General features: G+C 53.6%; 2 protein-coding genes across 32 annotated transcripts in view; both read right to left on the bottom strand.

Moving 5' to 3' along the window:
• Window positions 1-212: 212 nt before the first annotated feature.
• Window positions 213-3,151, bottom strand: ZBTB9 (zinc finger and BTB domain containing 9). Of its 2 annotated transcripts, none has more exons than XM_003732636.5 (2): window positions 2,898-3,151; window positions 213-2,721 (listed from the first exon to the last, which is right to left on the bottom strand). In XM_003732636.5, the coding sequence occupies exon 2, from the start codon at window positions 2,647-2,649 to the stop codon at window positions 1,225-1,227; it is 1,425 nt and encodes a 474-aa protein (XP_003732684.1). In that variant the 5' UTR covers window positions 2,650-2,721; window positions 2,898-3,151; the 3' UTR covers window positions 213-1,224. The 2 variants fall into 2 exon arrangements, with proteins under 2 accessions (XP_003732684.1, XP_035153536.1); XM_035297645.2 differs by having other exon boundaries at window positions 3,013-3,151.
• An 882-nt stretch (window positions 3,152-4,033) lies between these two features.
• The window catches only part of SYNGAP1 (synaptic Ras GTPase activating protein 1), a 34,922-nt gene continuing 21,803 nt past the window's right edge, over window positions 4,034-17,152 (bottom strand). For 4 of the 30 annotated variants that reach the window (XM_078368884.1, XM_078368885.1, XM_054253869.2 and 1 more), the window contains 9 exons: window positions 16,816-17,052; window positions 16,448-16,649; window positions 16,064-16,242; window positions 15,360-15,401; window positions 13,891-14,962; window positions 13,229-13,402; window positions 10,786-10,997; window positions 9,662-9,754; window positions 4,034-5,952 (listed from right to left, as the gene is read on the bottom strand). In XM_078368884.1, coding sequence (XP_078225010.1) covers window positions 5,805-5,952; window positions 9,662-9,754; window positions 10,786-10,997; window positions 13,229-13,402; window positions 13,891-14,962; window positions 15,360-15,401; window positions 16,064-16,242; window positions 16,448-16,649; window positions 16,816-17,052 — 2,359 coding nt within the window. In that variant the 3' untranslated portion in view covers window positions 4,034-5,804. Of the gene's footprint in view, window positions 5,953-6,656; window positions 6,750-8,744; window positions 8,825-9,661; window positions 9,768-10,785; window positions 10,998-13,228; window positions 13,403-13,890; window positions 14,963-15,359; window positions 15,402-16,063; window positions 16,243-16,447; window positions 16,650-16,815; window positions 17,053-17,152 lie in introns of those variants that run through there. The other 26 variants (XM_078368887.1, XM_035297602.3, XM_078368890.1 and 23 more) reach the window with 17 other exon arrangements.

The following is a 17,152-nucleotide window of genomic DNA, read 5'->3' as shown; positions in this document are numbered from 1 at the left end:
GTTCAGATTTTAAAAGGTAAGGCAACTTACACAAGGTTATTCAGCAGCAGGTCAGGGCCTAAGTCCAGGACAGTGTTCTTGGCACCACTGTGAAACCATCCCATTTTTCCCCCATCAACATAAACTAGCCACGTAAGGAACGCACCCAAAACTCTGCAGCTCCATTCTCACATTCTGTCCCATACAAGTTACTCAATCCAGTCCACTGTTAGTTTAGGTTTTGGGGCACAGTTTATTCAAAAACTTTAAGTAACTGCAAGTCCCACCCCCCATTCCAATATCTATCCCCTCCATCTCTCAATGAAGGGGCTATCATACGTGGGTGAGATGGGAAAGGAAGGGGTATGGTCCTACTATACAAGTTACTCTCCAGCCTTCAGCTTGTGCTGTCTGAAACCTGAGTCCCTCTGACCAAGGCAACTTGTTCAGAGAGAAGTGGTGCCACCCTGAAAGCACTTTAGGACAGTGCCATCTCCTGAGTTCACTGGTGACAGTTCAGTCACTGTGACAAATACGAGTTATCAGTGGTGGTCAAAGGCAGACCAGAGGCACAGGCTGTTGAGGGAATACCCTCTATTAAAGAAGGTTCTAGGAATGAAACATGGAATGCTCAACTTGTTGAAGGGCTCAACTACAACATTAAAAAAGTGGTGGGAAGGTGTCTACTGGTAAGAAAGCAAGGTACAACGTGAGGGGCTCCTCAAAAGACACAATTTTAAAAGTACACAAAAGGAACTCTGCTTAAATGATTCCAGCAATAAGGGAAAAAAAGCTTAGAGCTTAGCCTCTGAATTACTCAAGCTCTGAATCAAATGTATCTCTAATTCAAGACCAACTCCTTTAATTCCTCATGGAGACTGAATAAAACATTTACCACTCTTTTGCCCTAACTCTTCTCTCACTAAATAATCGAAAATCTGGCTTCCTTAATGGACATCACCACTACAAAAAGGTCGACCATGGGCAAGTGATCAACTTGAGTATGAATGGCCTATAAACCAATTTCCTGCAGGGTTCCCTAACCGAAACCCAGGGTGAGATGAGAAATTTGAGTTTCCACATCTGCCAGGCTGAGAGGCCCTTATCTAAGAACAGGGCCATAATGTATCTATTCTCTTGGCTTGATTACAAGATCCATGACTGGTGTGCCATGGTAATGAGGGGTAAGTATCCATTGGCAGCAGTGGTTATCTTGTCCTAGAAGCTAGTGTATAGCCTCAGCAGTCACTTGTAAGTCCAGTGGGCAGTGGCCCAACCCTGGCCCTTGCATAGGTCCCGGTGGCGGAGAAAACAGGCATGGACTCTGAACCGACGGCCACAGTGGGGACACGCATGCAGGGCTCCAGCATGTGTCTTCATGTGCTCTGTTAGATGGTGCTTCAGCTTGAAGCGCTTGTTGCAGATGCCACAGCCAAAAGGCCGAAGGCTGAAGGTCAGCATGATGTGCCGGTCACGCTTTGGCTTCACCGCAAACCGCTTTCCACACAGGCAACCAAAGCGTTTTCCATCTGCAGGGGGTGTCCCCCCTAGCTTCACAGGCCCATGCACAGCCTGGCCTGCTCCCCCAGGTCCTCCGCCCCCTGATAGGATTTCATTCCCATGAAGATCCACTGGTTTCCAGGATGGACCCCCTCCACCAGATGTTGGCCCTGCCCCTGAAGGCAACAAGAACCCTAGCTCCCCATTCCCTTCAGTGTCCCCTCCAGAAAACACTTTGGTCTCTTCCTTTGCTCCTCCAGGCTGAGTTCCACCACCTGATACCTCCTCCTTAGGCTCAAAGGGTTCCTGCTTAATGTAGCAGATTTTTGGGGGTAGTGCAGTAGGAGGGGCAGGAAGCTCAAGTGGTGCACTCTCCCCCTCTGGAAGCTTTCGGGGAGTAGCAGTCATGGGCAGTGGGTGGGGTCCATGAGGATGGGGAAAAACCCCTGATACTCTCTGGGGCTGAGGAGTCTGAGTGAGTGTGGCTGACCCCTGGTCCTCTTCATCATCTTCTTCCTCCTCCTCCTCTTCTTCTTCCACCTGAATTTGCAGCACTTCTCCCAGTTCACTTCCCTCCCCTCCCACAGGGCTCTCGGTGGAAGCAGGGCTTTCAGTGGAAGCAGAGGACTGCACTGGGGTCTGGAAAGGGGAAGAGCGAATGCACCAGCCTCCTGTAGAGGATGCAGTGGAAAGAACTGCATGGTAGGAGGTTGCTCCACGGGCTGAAATTCCACCACCTGAAGTTTCTAATTCTCTAAGAATCTCTGAGCACTGATCTACTACTTGCCACATTTGAAGGCCACTGGCCACAAGGAGATGAGCAGGGAGAGCATCCAGTGGTAGGCGGAGACGCCCTGAATAAATGAGCTGGAGTAGCCCCTCGAAGGCATCGGCTTCAATGACACTCGGCAGAGTGAGACGAGGCGCATCCCCTAGAAGCAGCTTGTCATGGAAGTAAGGAGAAGCAGCAGCCAACACTGCTTTGTGAGCTCTAAGTTCCCGACCCTGCACCAGGAGGGACACATCACAGAACTTTCCCTCTAGCCTGTGGCGGTTCAGAGATTCCAGCAGCGAAGAGCTATGCTGCGGGAACTCGATCTGGATTGTCCGCGGGGCTGGGTTGCAGATCGGGGAGGTGGGTACAGGGGGCAAAGGCGTCGGGGTTTCCATGGCCTCCTCGAAGGTGAGAAGGATTGGAAAGAGGAGAGGGGGCCTGGGGGTGGACTCCACGCGGGATGAAGGCTGTAGAGGAAAGACACAGAGGTCACAGAAGCCCTTGATAGGGGGAGCCACATCTCCTCAAACAACCCCCTCCCCCCACCAGCAATAATTGGAAACTTTTCGTCAGTGGCGGTTTCTGCAAATCAGTCCCGCACACCAAGAAAGCAAACAAACCACAACAGCAACAAAACACCAACCGGGGTTTCAATTTGCAGCCCCAGTGAAAGATGAGAAGGAGGTCCTTCAGCCACGAGCCTGCTTTCGCCCGCCCAGAACAGCTCCTGCCCTGCCGTTCCGCCTCAGAGTGCTCACAGAGGCTGGCTCCCGGGAAGACGCGGTCACCGGACACCGCGAGTCTCGGCCCTGGTGTCCTTCCGCCGACACGCCCCCGCAGTTACACACGCGGCGCTGCCCTCACAGGTACCGTGCGGCTACATCACCATCCCAGGCCGGAAGCCACGGCCTCCGGGCCGGACGCCGACGCCGAGTGCGGCAGGCGGAGCTAGAGCCCTAGCCAATCGAGGAATAGCAGCCTAGAAGCCCCGTGTCGATTGGCTACCGCAGACGAGGAGGGCGGTGCTAGGAGGAGGCCGCTGGCCCAGAGCGCCGGCGGAACGGGCGTCCTGTGTAGTTGCGGAAGTCCTCGCCGCCGCAGAAAACCGAGAGCCAGGGCCCGGGGGAGGACATCCCGGTCGGAGGGGGCGGGCCGTCAGCCGCCCCCGGAAAGCTGCGTTTCCCGGTGATTAAGTGTAACGCCTGCCCCCGGTAGGTCCTGAGAGGAGCGAGATTAGTTGAGCACTTACCTTGTGGGCCCAGCACTTGCCCACGTCACCTTGGTCCTCCCACCGGCCCTGCGAGGGTAGAGGTTGCCGTCCTCAGTTTCCAGGCGGGGGAAACGGACTGAAAGCGTCACTTAGCTAATAGTAGTGGACCTGGGACTGGAACCTGGATTTGCTGAAGAACCGGGTTCTTTATTCTGCACGGGAGCATTTTAACCAGCTATTAAAGAAACCTAATTTCTAGGTAATTTTTAAAAGAAATAAATGTGGATATATACATAACTCTTTTATAAGATAACGCCGCCGTTCCTGGCCTTGGACTAAGTGAAGCAGTAGTGAGAGGAGAGTTAGACTGGAGTTCGGCCAGTGCAAAACTCCTGCTCTAAAATATAAAAAATCTCGTTGGGAGGGGAGAGTGACAGTCTATGAGGTGAGTGTGGCATCAGGTGGGGATATAGTTTTTCTCCCAGGCTGTCAGCTTCCTTTCAGAAAGCAGATTTTACCACCCTAAAGGTCTGTCTGGAAGGCCCTACCTCAGAAAGTCAGCACAGCGATAAAAGAACAATCTCCGTTTATTAAACATGTTTTTTCTGTTTCACCACACACTCCAGAAAAAAAGGAAATGGGGCTGGGAGTGGAGAAAAGGGGACAGTGAGGAAGGATAGATAAGGCTGGGAGGGGGATGGGGAGGGAGAACGAGAAAACAAAATAAAACAGGTAGGAAGAGCATCTCCCTACCCTTAAGGTGGTGGGTGGGGAGGGAAGCAGAGGGGCGGGGGGGAGGGGGCCAGGAAGCTCTGTACAGAAGGGTTGCCCCCAGCCCACACACACACACCCCGGATATGTACAGTACAAACCCCAGATAATTACAACAGCCAAAGAGAGAAGGAAGGTTGGGGAGGGTCCAGGGGTAGGGCCTGAGATGGGGAAAGGGCACAGGGATAAAATTTCACATATTTACAAGTTTTATATAAGTATAAATTTGGCCCCGGCTGGGTGTATGTGTAGGGGATGGGACTGAAGGGGAACTGTCCATACAAAAGAAAGAGGGGTAGAGTCTAGGAGAGTCTCAATACCAAACGCAAAAAGGGATGAAGGGGGCAAGGCTGGGTAGGGGACAGCAGTCAGGGAAGAGGGGGTGCCAAGGAGGGGCCTCTCCCCTCCCATGGCCTACCCACCCCAAACCCCATCCATCCTACCTCCCCTATCCCGCCAGAGAACTATGTACAGAGAAACACCGAAAAATTGTGGAGCTGGCGGGAGGGAGTGAGGTGGAAGGAGATTGGGAGGGGGAGGATGAGAGGGAAGCCCAGCCCTGTCCTACCTCCCCCAGGGGACAGAGTCATGGAAGGGGGCCCCCCCAACACCCCTCCTCCAACACAGGTCCCCCCACCCTGGGGGAGAGAGACATGGCTTTTCCTAGAGTAAGTTCCCCCCTCCCCCTGGGAGTAGAGACCAAGAAGAGAGAAGGGAGGGGCAGGGGGGACTGTGTGTCAGAGTAGGGCAGATCAACTAGCCTGTCCTCCCAACATACACGCCCTCCTAAACCCTGACCCCTCACCCTAACCTTAATTCCACCCCACCCAACACACTGGGGGAGGGGGGGGCATAAGCCCCCTCACCCCGCTCTGGGACCAGCCAAGAGCAGATCAGGTGTGGGGAGAAGGGGAGACAACTCCCATTCTCCCCTTGCCGCCCCCTCCCTGCCCCGGTGGCCCCCTCCACCCCATCTGGGTTCTGGGTGGGGAGGGAGTAAATTTAAGAGTGGTAGGAGAAGGAGTTTGTGCGTGCTGAGCCCCCCCAGACGCTCCTGAGAAATCAAGGGGTAATAGGGCCCCCTCACCCGGGGTCCCCTCCCCATAACAAGGGGGGCAGGGGAGGCCAAAATGGGGCGGTGGAGGGGAGTTAGATTGTCAGCTCTGGTTACTGCTAAAAAAATCACCCTGAAGTTGAAAGTTTGGAGGTGCCACACCCCCAGGGTGGGGGTGAGGGTCTGTCCCCCAGTGCTCAGGGGAACGATGAGGCAGAGGATGGGGATAGCACCCCGGAGTGAAGGGGTCTGTGTGGGGTAGGCGGTGTCCTGGGGCAAGGGTCCCTGGGGGTCAGGGCAGCACCCCAATGGGAAGGAAAAGGGGGGCAGCTGAAGGTCCCCGCTCTCCCTCCTGGAAATGGTGCAGTGGGGGGGTGGGCGATCAGTGTGCCTCCCAAGGAGGCATTCAGGGAGGCAATCCCGCTGTTCCTCGGTGATGTCCAGTCCTGGTGGTTGGTGCTGTTACAGGGTGGGGTGCACAGGAAAGGAAGAGAAGGTCTGTGATGCTGGGTGGGCTAGTGGTCTGCGGTGTTTCGGAACTCGCCGTTCTCCGTAATCTGCAGCCGGGGTGGGGGGGGCGGGGCTGGGGGGGCCAGGCCGTTCCACGGTGGGGCCAGCGTCACACGCGGGTTTGTTGGACCCAAGGGGGGAAGCTGCCTCTCCTGCAAGACACCAAAGAGGAGAGCGCGGACTTATTGAGACGCTTCAAGGGGGCCTCAATGCCAGTCCCCTAGCAGTGGCCTCCCCTATAGCCAGCCCACTCCACAAGCCATGGAACACCCCTTCCTCCCAGGACAGTCCCCACCATCCTCCTATTTTGTTTCTCACCTGCAGTAGAAGTTAATGTCGTCTGGGATCAGAGAGAAGAGAATCTCACTCCTAGACTCCTAACGGGCCTTTAAGCCTTTAACCCAGAATGTCACACCAGGAAACCAGAGGAAAGCAGCAAGTTCCAACCGCACCCCCAACCTAACCCTTCTCTGGCTTCATCTATGTATATTCCCTGCCCAACCCACCCTCCCCTTCTTGAAATCCCCTCCCACCCACCCGCAATCCGAGGTGGGAACTTCCTGTTGACGAATAAGGGGAGGCAGTACAGCAAAACCTCATTAATCCAAACCCCTGTGGATTTGGAATTTCTTCATAGTTTGAACAAAAACTGGGCTTGAGTTTTCCTTTATCTGTGAAGAAAGGGTGTACTAAGCAAATTAGTGGTGGAAATGTGTCTGTAGGAGGGGATATTTAATTTATACTAGAAAACAGACTTTTGAATCCTATCTATTCATTAATACATGCTCCCTAAGGAGTGGAAAAAGCCTTGTTCATCGAGTTCTACTTACTGTATATAGTTTGAAGACATGCATTTCATTAAATAGACACTGTCATTCAGTTTTGTCACTTATTCAGAGTGGCCATCTTCTCAAATATAACATTCCAAATTAGAGAGAGGTTTAACTGTACTGGGGGTAAAGGAAGGGGATTCAGGGAAGTGATTTGGGAAGGGCAAAATCTTGTGGGAGGGCTGCGCTTGTCTCTCACAATTATGGCGAAAATGACTAGGAGCTTCTGCAGAGACACAGCATGCCCCAATCTCTGCATCCCTGGGAAGCAGAAACTGGCTTTATTCTTTTCCACCCCCATCCTCCTTTCAGTCCTTCTCCCTGGGCTCCCAATTAGAGGGTGAAGGGTACCAGCCCCAGCTCACCCCTGGTCCTACTCTAATCACCTCCTATAGCTCCTGGACCAACTCCTGGTTCCTGCCCTTAGCTCGACCTTCTGTTCCTCTGCTGGGAGAAAAGAAAGCCATCTGAATTTCCCTACACTTCCGATTGCTCACTTGGCTTTTTAAAATTCAGGCTCAAAACTAATTTTTAATTAATGGCTGAGTTGCAGAGGGACCAATACCTACTACAAGTGGTTTAGAACAAATATCCAAATTACTTCTGGGGCCACATGGCGTTTAGGCTTGGCAGTATAGCTATGTCTGATCTTACCTCCAAAGGATAAAAACACCTTCCAAGTAACAGCTTCCATATAAGCTCTCCCTTCCATCCCAAGATCAAGTTGCTAACCTCTCAGGTTACCCAAACCCCAGCCTTGGGTATGAGATATCCAGCAAAACTTAGCTTGCTGGGTATCTCACGCACTTTCTGCAAGTCAGTGAGAGGAAATCACTTATGGTAGGGTGTCCTGAGTATGGCAGGAGAGCAGGGAAGGAACCCCCAGATTCCATTCCCTCTGTCTGCTAGTGACTGCACATAGGCATGCCCCAGACACCCCCATGGATGCAAATTTAGAAAGTGGATAAATTAGGGTGCCATTATTCATTTTACTAAAGAATTCACTGCAGGAGTCCTTTAAATGGCAAAGTCCCCTGGTGCCTTTTAGCATCTGTTTACAGATCACCAGCTACTTTGACAGAGAGGCTGGGCAGGCAGAGAGTTAAAATTACAGTGTAAGGAGACACTGCCCACTGCAGCTCAATCCCAAAGAAAATCACATCTCAGAAATGATGTCTATAGCTGACAGGTTCTCATTTACTAGCTTTTTAGGTAGGGTTATGCGTCTGGCAAGGCCACTCGGTGGCAGGAAAGGGGGAGTGAGTGGCATCAGCAACCTGGGGATGTGAGCTCTGAGAGTAGGTTCTTTACCTTGCTGTTCCTGGCATCTGCCTGGGAATCAAAATGCCTTCTGAGCCCATGATCTGATCTAGGAGGCTGTCTCTCCCCATTTCTAAACTCCCAGGCCACATGGGCTAGTCCATGTCCTAACATCTGCCTGAGGTTCCTTTCTTGCTCCTTCTTGTTCACCCACCCTGCCTAATGTCAGGACATCTCAACAACATTTTCCAGGGTATCCCAAGTCTCCCTAAGTTAACTACCCACTCCTAATTCTCACCCAAGGGGGCTAATGTGAGCTCCAGATGCCTTCTGCCTCACAGATATAAGGAGGAAGAGAGAGAATCAGGTGAAGAGTGGAAAGGAGGGTAGAGAACCAAGGTTAGGGAAGGAACAGGGAAACCCAACCTACCTGCTGCAGTCAGCACAGTGCCTATAGCCAAGGTCCTCCAACCCATCATCACCTCCACCCCCTTAAGAGACCCACCCCCAGCCCCTAAGGACGCTCTGGTGAAATGGGGGGTGACAGACATACACTGGAGAGGCAGAGAAAGAGGAGGGCTTAGAGTCAGGAGGGGGTGGGTTTTGCAGGGAAGTGGGTGTGATCTGTGAATGTGCTGGGCCCATCAAGGATAAAACTCTTGGTGTTGCTAAGGTATTGTTGGACAGTTCTGGGAAGCAGCAGCAAGTGCTCTCTTTGGGTGGTGTCTTGGGAGATGGATCTGTGCAGGAAGTGTCGGAGGGCTGGAGTCTGTGGAGGTTCTCTGGGTGTGGAGGGCAGCAGTGAGAGGGGAGAGGCTCCGGAGGTGTTGGAGGGGAGTGGGCTTCACGACCAACCTGCAGTGGTCCGGAGTCACCTCCCCCTGTGTCCTCCGCCCGTGGCCAAAGCGGAACCAGGAGAATTACCTGATGAGGAGCTGCAGGGGGAGAGAGTGGGGTCATGGGGTCAGGAGCCTTGGTGGGGGATGGCAGGTAGGGGGAGCCTAGCAGTCAGAGCAGAGGAAAGAGGAGTATGGGTAGGAAAATGAGCAGAATTTTGGGAAAGCAAGGGGTAAGGGTGCAGAAGGGAGGTCCTAGAAGCTGGCCTGTGAGAAGAGAGGCTGGGCAGCAGGCAGTTGGGAAAGTGTGAGGTCCAGAGTGGGAGGGAGGCTAAAGGGAGGCTGGACTTAAATACTGAGGGAAAAGGGAAGTTGCAAGATCTGAAGGGTCAGGAAGAGAAAGCTATGCAGGAGCTGCCAGGAGTCAGGAAAATTGGGGAACCAAGAGAACAGAGGTGATGGGGTCCCCAAGTTTTCAGGGTACCTGCCAGGGCCTGGAGAAACTACAGATCATACTGCCCTGTGCTCTATTCTAGAAAATGGCAGCTTCTAGCCCTCTGGCCCAAAAGCTCAGAGGAAGCTGAATAACATGCCACAGGAGTGGGCAAAGAAGGGGCAGGGGTTCCCAGAACTACGTGGAGTCTAGGGGCAGAAAGACCAAGGTTCTGGTAGAGAAGGTCCTGAGACACAGACAGGAGTGGGAAGACTGGATGGGAAGGGACAGGAGTTGGGCTGACGCTGCTAGGAGTGACAAAGGCACAGACGATGGGATGAAGATGGGGTCACTGGGGGGCTGCCAGGAGCAGCCAGTGGACAAACAGTAGACTATGAGAGACAGATGCTGATGGGGCTGGGTGGCTGGTGTAGTGAGTGCACGAAAGACAGTGGGATGGATGGGGATGGGACACGGAGAAGATAAATGACATTGTAATTTCCACCTGAGCGTCGAGCAGCCTCTTCTTGGGTTCCGGCAGCGGCTCAGCCATGGCGGGGTGGTCCCGGCGCAGCTCCTCCTCCACCAGCATCAGCCTGAAGGGACGGGCTTCAGTGGGGTTAGTGGCGGGCACAGGCTCGGAGCCTGCCCACAGAACCCCACAGCTCTCTGGAAAAGCCTCAGGCATCCTTATCCCTGAGAATCAGAATCTCTCCAATGCTGTGACGCAAGACTCCCTGTTACTCAGGATCATGCTCTCCACCTTCCTCTCAGGGACTCTTACACCTCTCTACTAAGGCAGCTTTCTGTGCCTCAGAGACTTCCACCATCCAGATACCTCCAGGGCTCCATCATCCGAATCAGGACAGTAGAGCCCCTTCCCTAGACTTTCTGTGGCTGTGGACCTGGCATCTGCATACCCCATGTCACCTCACTGTGAAGATCCTCAAGGTGATTTATCATAAAGGTTATCAATTAGAGCAGTGGTTTTCAAAAAATATTTCAAGAAGCCCTTTTCTTCTAATTAAATCTTACATAAAATACATTTAGAATGGAGATGGCTCTGGTTGGAGTGGGGCCCAGGGTCCCACCCCTCCACCACTCTGAAGATAATTGACCTCTTTGCTGAGGATACCCTCTTCAGAGCCCAGGGCTTGCTGGAGCAGCTGAAACACATACACAGACTAAAAGACCCTTTCTAATAGAACACCTTTTCAAGGCTAGAGAGGAGGGTCTGCCCAGGAAGGGGGTGGTGAGGGGCTATTCTGGCTAGGGAGCCCTGCTTAGGTTTGGGGTGAACATCACAGGTTAGGTTGAGAATAACTAGTGAGGAGTGCCGGCCTAGGCTGAATGCAGATGCAGTGATGGTTGGACAGGAACAGGTACATTTTCCAAGGGATTTTGAAGCTACTCTGTCAGAAGAGAGGTCAGGATTTAGTAAAGGGATATTTAATGCACTAAGCAGGTTGGGGTTTCTCTCCATCTGGTGATGAGTGAGTGAGTGGGTGGCATCCTGGGAGTAGTGGGCTCCTGAGTTTGGGGATAGGAGTCAGGGAAGCAGTTTGCCCACTTGCTCTCTTCAGCCTCAGGCTCTCCCTCACAAACCCCTCCCCAGGCCGCCCCTCACCTGCCAATGATACTCTTGATCTGCGAATCCTTCTCTGCCTGCTGCTGCCTAAGCCTCTTCTCACTCTGCTCCAGTCGGGCCTGATACTGCATCAGGATTTTGCTGGTCTGTTCTTCCTGGGACAGCAGCCTCCGCTCATACTCTTCCAGCTTCCGGTTGGACATGTGCAGCCGCTCCTTCAGTGAGTGAATCTCCTCCTCGTACTCCTTCACCTGCCCGCCGGGCACATGACCCCGCACTGTGAGGGGCACCCCACCCCAAGCCCACCACCCAGCCTCCATCCCTATCTGCCAAGCACAGCCACTGCATGGGGAGGGATATCCAGTTGCCTTCCCCAACCCCTTCCCTACCTGTGGACCATACCCACACACTTGCTTTTGAGAAGACCCTTCCATGGTGCTGAGGCTCCCTCAAAATGGAGCAAGGTCATAGATTCCCACACCCTGAGGTCTATGTATGGCCCCTGATGAAGACCCACACAGAAACCTAGACAGACTTACAAGCACACCTTGAGTAACTGTGCTCAGAAATTAATATTAGGGTGATTCTTCAGCCCTAAGCCAGGCCCTAGAACACGTGCTGGAGACATAGGAAGAAAAGGCATTTGATCGGGGAAGCAGGTCCTGTCTTCCATGTGACCCTCTCCTTGGCTCTGTAGGGGGTCTACAAGTGAATTCCAGGCTGAGAATCTTGGAATTCCAGAGCTGGAATTGCTCAGAAGAGTCATTTTATCTGCCCTATTGGCTCTAGACTCTACAGCTGTGCAGCCTAATATGGTAGCCACCAGCCCACATGTAACTATTTAAAATTTAGGCTAGGCATGGTGGCTCAACACCTATAATCCCAGCACTTTGGGAGGCTGAGGCAGGTGGATCACTTGAGTTCACAAGTTCTAGACCAGCCTGGGCAACATGGCAAAACCCCACCTCTACAGAAAAGAAAAGAAAAATTAGCTGGGCATGGTAGCATGAACCTGTAGTCCTAGTTACTCAGGGGGCTGAGGTGGGAGGATGGCTTAAGCCCGGGAGCTGGAGGTTTCAGTGAGCCAAGTTTGCACCACTGCACTCCAGCCTGGGTGACACAGCAAGACCCTGTCTCAAAAAGAAAAATTAAATAGAGCTAAAAATTCAGTTCCTGGGCCAGGCGCACTGGCTCACGCCTGTAATCCTAACACTTTGGGAGGCCGAGGCAGGTGGGTCACCTGAGGTCAAGAGTTTAGGACCAACCTGACCAACATGGAGAAACCCCTTCTCTACGAAAAATACAAAAATTGGCCAGGCATGATGGCTCATGCCTATAATCCCAGCTACTCAGGAGGCTGAGTCAGGAGGATCACTTGAACTGGGGAGGTTGCGGTGAGCCAAGATCACGCCATTGCACTCCAGCCTGGGCAACAAGAGTGAAACTCTGTCTCAAAAATAAATAAATAAATAAATTCAGTTCCTGAATGACAACACTAGCCACATGTGAACAGTGTAGATTACAGAACATTTCATGACTGCAGAAAGTTATATTGGATAGTGCTAGTCTATAGCCTTTCTCAATAAGGTTTCCTCATCTGCAGCACAGAACAGAAAAAAATGATTCAAAAGACTATTTCCTCATTCTCTGAAGAGGATATATACATATATCACCAACTGTTCTATATGCAGAGGAGAGAGATGAATTCACTGCCTACAGCGGCTGCCTTGGAGCTAATATTAGGGTTTAATGCTCATTAAATGTGTTGGTCAAGCCATCTGAGTCAGTCCCAACATTTCCTATGCTCAAAGACCACTGTGTTAGGGTCATATGTTCTTTATGTGTGACCTAATCTTGCAGCCACCCTCTTCCTCAGGCCCTAGGAGCAACAGCTTCCCCAAGTAACTTTCTGCCAAGTTATCTGTGTGTGCCCCAAAGCTCTCGGTGCCCTTTGCCCTCAGCCTCTATCAAGTGAGAGGCTGGATGGCCTTTTCACACATAACCAATATATACTGCTTTACCACATGCATCCCCTGCCTACTGACTGTCACCTAAGCCCACGGGACAGTGACTGGGTAGGCCAGACATCACTTGTTGTGTAACTGCAACCCCCTCCATCCCCATCCAATTTATTAGCTCCTACTGCCAGTAAAGTAACATTTCCATTCCTAAGCAGTCACAGGAGCCAGGGCTTATGTTCCTCCTGGGGAAGAACATGGAGGTAAGCCTAAAATAGATGATCCCCAGATAGTCTGCGATATATATAACCTACAAAATAGAGTTGAAAGTGACTTTTAGCAACTGACTGTGTGTATCTGGTCTCCCCAGATGGACTGAAGGCTTCTCAAGAGGTGATCATGTCTTTGCCTTTTGTTTCCAACATAACTACTGGACCCTGGAGGTTTCCCTTAAAAGTGACTAGAGATGTCCCCTGTGGGTAAAAGGAAAAACCGGGGCTTGGAGCTGGTAGAACCCACCGTACCCTATCCAGCCGGCTCTCATCCATCGATTTTGAGTATTCCTTGAGCTTGTACTCTTCCCGCTCGATGTGGGCACTCTCGATGTCAGCCGACAGGTGAGGCATATTAGAGACCCAGGCCACCGTCCGCTCAGAGGCTGGCATTGTGGGGTTCAATGTAGATGGCGTCTGAGAATGCTGGGACAAGGCATGGTGAGGGTGAACAGAGAAAGGAAAGGTGGGAAAAAGCAGGGTGCATTTAGAGGGCAATGACAGAGCCAAAGGAGATGACAGTCCCAGTCCTATTGCCCTGCTGTAGCCTTCATCACCTCTGAATGCCAGAGGTGTGAGCTGAATGCCAGAGAATTTCTCCTGTCAGTGTTCTGATTCAGGATCTGATTCTCATGCCTCCAAGTCCCCAACTGGCCCTATTCCAGTCATCCCCACTCTACTTGTGGATTAATCCCCTCTGGAATGAGAGTGCTAAGAGGGTTCAGTGCCATATCCTTAGTGCCTGGCACAGCACATGGCACCTAGCAGGTCTTCTAAACACATTTGTTAAATAGCCAAAAGGAGGCATGAAGATTGTAATTTCAGGCCACAGACCCTGTTCCACACCCACCCTTCCCATCTCCTTCTTCCCTCCCTGTTGTGACCCAGCCCGCCTTCCTCCTGACTTCACCTACCTGCTTGGTGATGGAGGGCTTAAGCCCCCCACCCCCTCCGCCACCGCTGCCCCCGCTGCCCCCAATGCTGCCCTCCTTGCTGAGGCTCTGTTGCCGTGGACGGGTGGGGCCATAACTTGGCTCTGGGGACTGCAATAGATTCCCGCTGGATGGCCGGGGTTTCTGGGCTGCGCTGACTGTCAACTGCTGAGACTTGCCCCTCTGCAATGGAGGTGGCTGGCCCCCGCCACCCCCACTGCTGCCCCCACCACTCCCACCTCCGGGCCCTGAGGGGGCTGGCCTCTGGGGACCGATGGTGATCTGGGGAGGGGACAGCATGTGCTGCAGGTTGTCCTGGAGTGAAAGCTGCCGACGGGTGAAGTCAGTGCCGGATGGTCCAAACTCATCACTGTAGCTGTGGCTATGAAGGATGGAGGCAGCAGGGGGCTTGGGGACCCCGGAAGAGAGGTCCTCACTCTTGCTATAGCCATGGAATGGGGCAAAGGTGTCCCCAGGGGGCTCTCCACCTCGGTGGTGGTGATGGTGGTGGTGGTGGTGATGGGAGGAAGGTGGGCCATGGCCACCGCCCCCTCCATGGCCGCCTGGGGGACCTGGCCCATCAGCAGCCATGTGGAAGAGAGGGTTCTGGAAGGAGAGGGGGATTCGCAGTTGCTGGGCAGGGACACCGTCCGTGGTGACACCCATCTGGCTGAGGCGCATGCCGGCTGCCGTGATGGATGAGCCACTCCCCTGGGAGAGGCGTCCGGCAGGCGCAGGCCGTAGCCCCAAGGCTGCTGTCAGCGAGGCCTGGCTTGAATGCAGCAGGTCCCCTACGGCTGCCAGGTTCGAAACACTGCTGCTGTTGAGGCGGCCACCAGGCCCATCACCCTGTAAGTCCAGCATGGACACACTCTTGTTTACACTTAGCATCTTCTGCTCTGGCTCTGTGATGTCCGAGCTGCTCGTGCAGTATGCTGGTGAGGAACGGGCCAGGGGTGGACGGCTTACATAGAACAGGTCTTTACCCCCACCAGGCGGTGGTGGGGGTGGCTTTTCCTTGGTTGGGGAGGGGAGGCGAGCCATGTCCATAGAGCTGTCAGAAGGGAAAGGGGCACACAAACAGAAGGTAAGGTCGGGGCTCCTAGCAATTGATCCTTGCTGTGGTCTGGCACAGACCTTGGGGTAAAAAGTGGGACCCACAGGGAAGGGCTGAGAGCTAGTGGTAGCAGCCCTGAAAAAGGCAGGCAGGGAGGGAGGGGACAGGTGGGAAAAGGGAAAGGACAGGGCCCCTCCAGGAAGCGGGTGAGGCCTAGAGGAGGGGAGATGGGGGCAGCAAGAGAAGGGACGGGGCAGGGCTGGGCAGTTATGGAGGAGATGAGGTCCATGGAGGAGAAGGAGAGGAGAGGAGAGGAGTAGGGTGAAGGCCAGTGGATCGGGAGAGGGAGCAGACAGGAGAGGAGAGGAGGGTGGGGGAGGGGAGAGCCCCTCACCTGTTGAGGCCTCGAGCCATGAAGGACTGAAGGTCGATGGAGCTGGAGAGAGATGGAAAGAGGGGCGAGCACAGACAGAGAAGGAGAGAGATGTGGACAAATGGTAGGAGAGGAGGGAATAGTGGGATGGGTATGGTGTCATGGAGGAAGACACGGGCAGAGGAACAAGCAGGGCCCTCATCAAAATAATGAGCAGCAGCTGAGGCACGGGCACCACCCATTGGAATGGAGACTGGGACTCGAGCAGGCTGCAGGCCCCGCTAGGCTTCCACTGCCACTGCTCTATGGGGAGGTCTGTGGAGTTCCGGTCGGGGGCTGGGCGAAGTGCTTATTCACTAGCTATTACTGAGATAGTTGAATATTTTGACACGTGGCTGACATGACGTCCTGGGGACGAGCATGGGCAGGCAGAGGGACAGCAAATCAGAGCCTGCAGCAGCAGTGCTCTAGGCTTACAACTAAGACTCGAGTTGGTGGAGCCTCAGCCCTATTCCTAGAGCTCCGCATCTCTTGCTCCCTCAGGCTGTAAAGGGCTCTTAGCCTATCACTGACTGTACCTGTATCCTTACCAGTCTTCCCTGAGAACTTGGTACTTGGTACTTTCTTTCAAGCCCTAGAGAGATGCATGTGGGGCCCAACGAGGAGTATTCAGAACAGGAAAGGGGGTCTTAGGGCATGGGCCTGGGGGGTCCCAGGGTGCTCACCTGTTGAGGTCCCGCATCATGTAGCCCTGCATCTCAGCCGATGGCCCCCGAAGTACCACAGGCTGAGGCCGGGGCCGCTCACTCTGGCGGCTTGGCTGCCTTTGGATATTGGGGTTCCTCAGAGCTGTGCTGATGTCATTGAGGAGCCGGGGCAGTGGGCCCAGCTTCAGGAGGGCTTCCTGGAAAGGCGAGGCTGTTACATGGGGGCTCAGTGTCCAGCTCTAACAGGGCCTCTCAGGGTGCAAGTGGAGGGGGTCTGAGTTGGGGTAGTAGTGGTGACACCTCGGGGAACAAGGGGAGAAAAAAATCTTCAAGGGTTAGTTTCTCAGGCTCCAGGAATCTCTGAAGCCATCTGGGGATAGGGCAAAGAGGGGATCTGCTGACCTTGCTGAGCTGGGGCAGCACCTCCCAGAGCAGGGCATGCAGTGTGGAGAGCTCTCGGCCCAAGTCGATATAACCCTCAAAGCTACTGCTGTTGGTCAGCGTGTCCAGGTTGGAGATCTCATACAAGAACTGCTGCATGGAACCCCATTCCAGCTCTAGAAACTCATTCATGAAGCCCAGAAAGTCCTCCTTTGAGGTAAACCTAGCCAATAATCCAGACGATAAAGGTCACACACACACATACACACACACACACAGACAAGTTTCATGCATCCCCATCTCAGGATCTCTGGCGACCCAGGAGACCCTTCCTGCCCACCCCCAGCCCTGTGACACCCTGCCTTGCACCCTCCTGAAGCTTCCCTCACTTGGAAAAGTTGGCCAGGTTCTGGATGACCTTGGCAATGAGGGTGAGGGTTCGTGAGGTCTGCTCATCTGGGTACTCCTGCATGAGCCCAAAGAGACTGGGCGACATAATCGCTGGGCAGAGGAAGCGCAGGAAGAGTGAGGCGCTGATGAGCCTGTCTGCGATGTCCTCCCGGCCTCGCTCTGCGCAACGCAGCCGCCATGAAGCAAACACCTCCTTCAGCTCCCTCGGGAACACGCTGGGGGGAAGGGGCAGGGAGACAGAGAGAGAGAGAGAGAAAGAGAGAGACCGGGACTGAGCCCCAGAGACCCTCAGCTTCCAGGGAACATGCTGAGGGG

This window comes from Callithrix jacchus, chromosome 4 (genome assembly GCF_049354715.1).
Source record: "Callithrix jacchus isolate 240 chromosome 4, calJac240_pri, whole genome shotgun sequence".
In the NCBI taxonomy this organism is placed as follows: Eukaryota; Metazoa; Chordata; class Mammalia; order Primates; family Cebidae; genus Callithrix; species Callithrix jacchus.
Note: the sequence above shows the minus strand (reverse complement) of the source record. Positions and strands in the feature narration are given on the sequence as shown.

Bases quoted from the DNA above. Each gene is read 5' to 3' on its own strand.
- ZBTB9 (XM_003732636.5), bottom strand. From the start codon at position 2,649: ATGGAAACCCCGACGCCTTTGCCCCCTGTACCCACCTCCCCGATCTGC.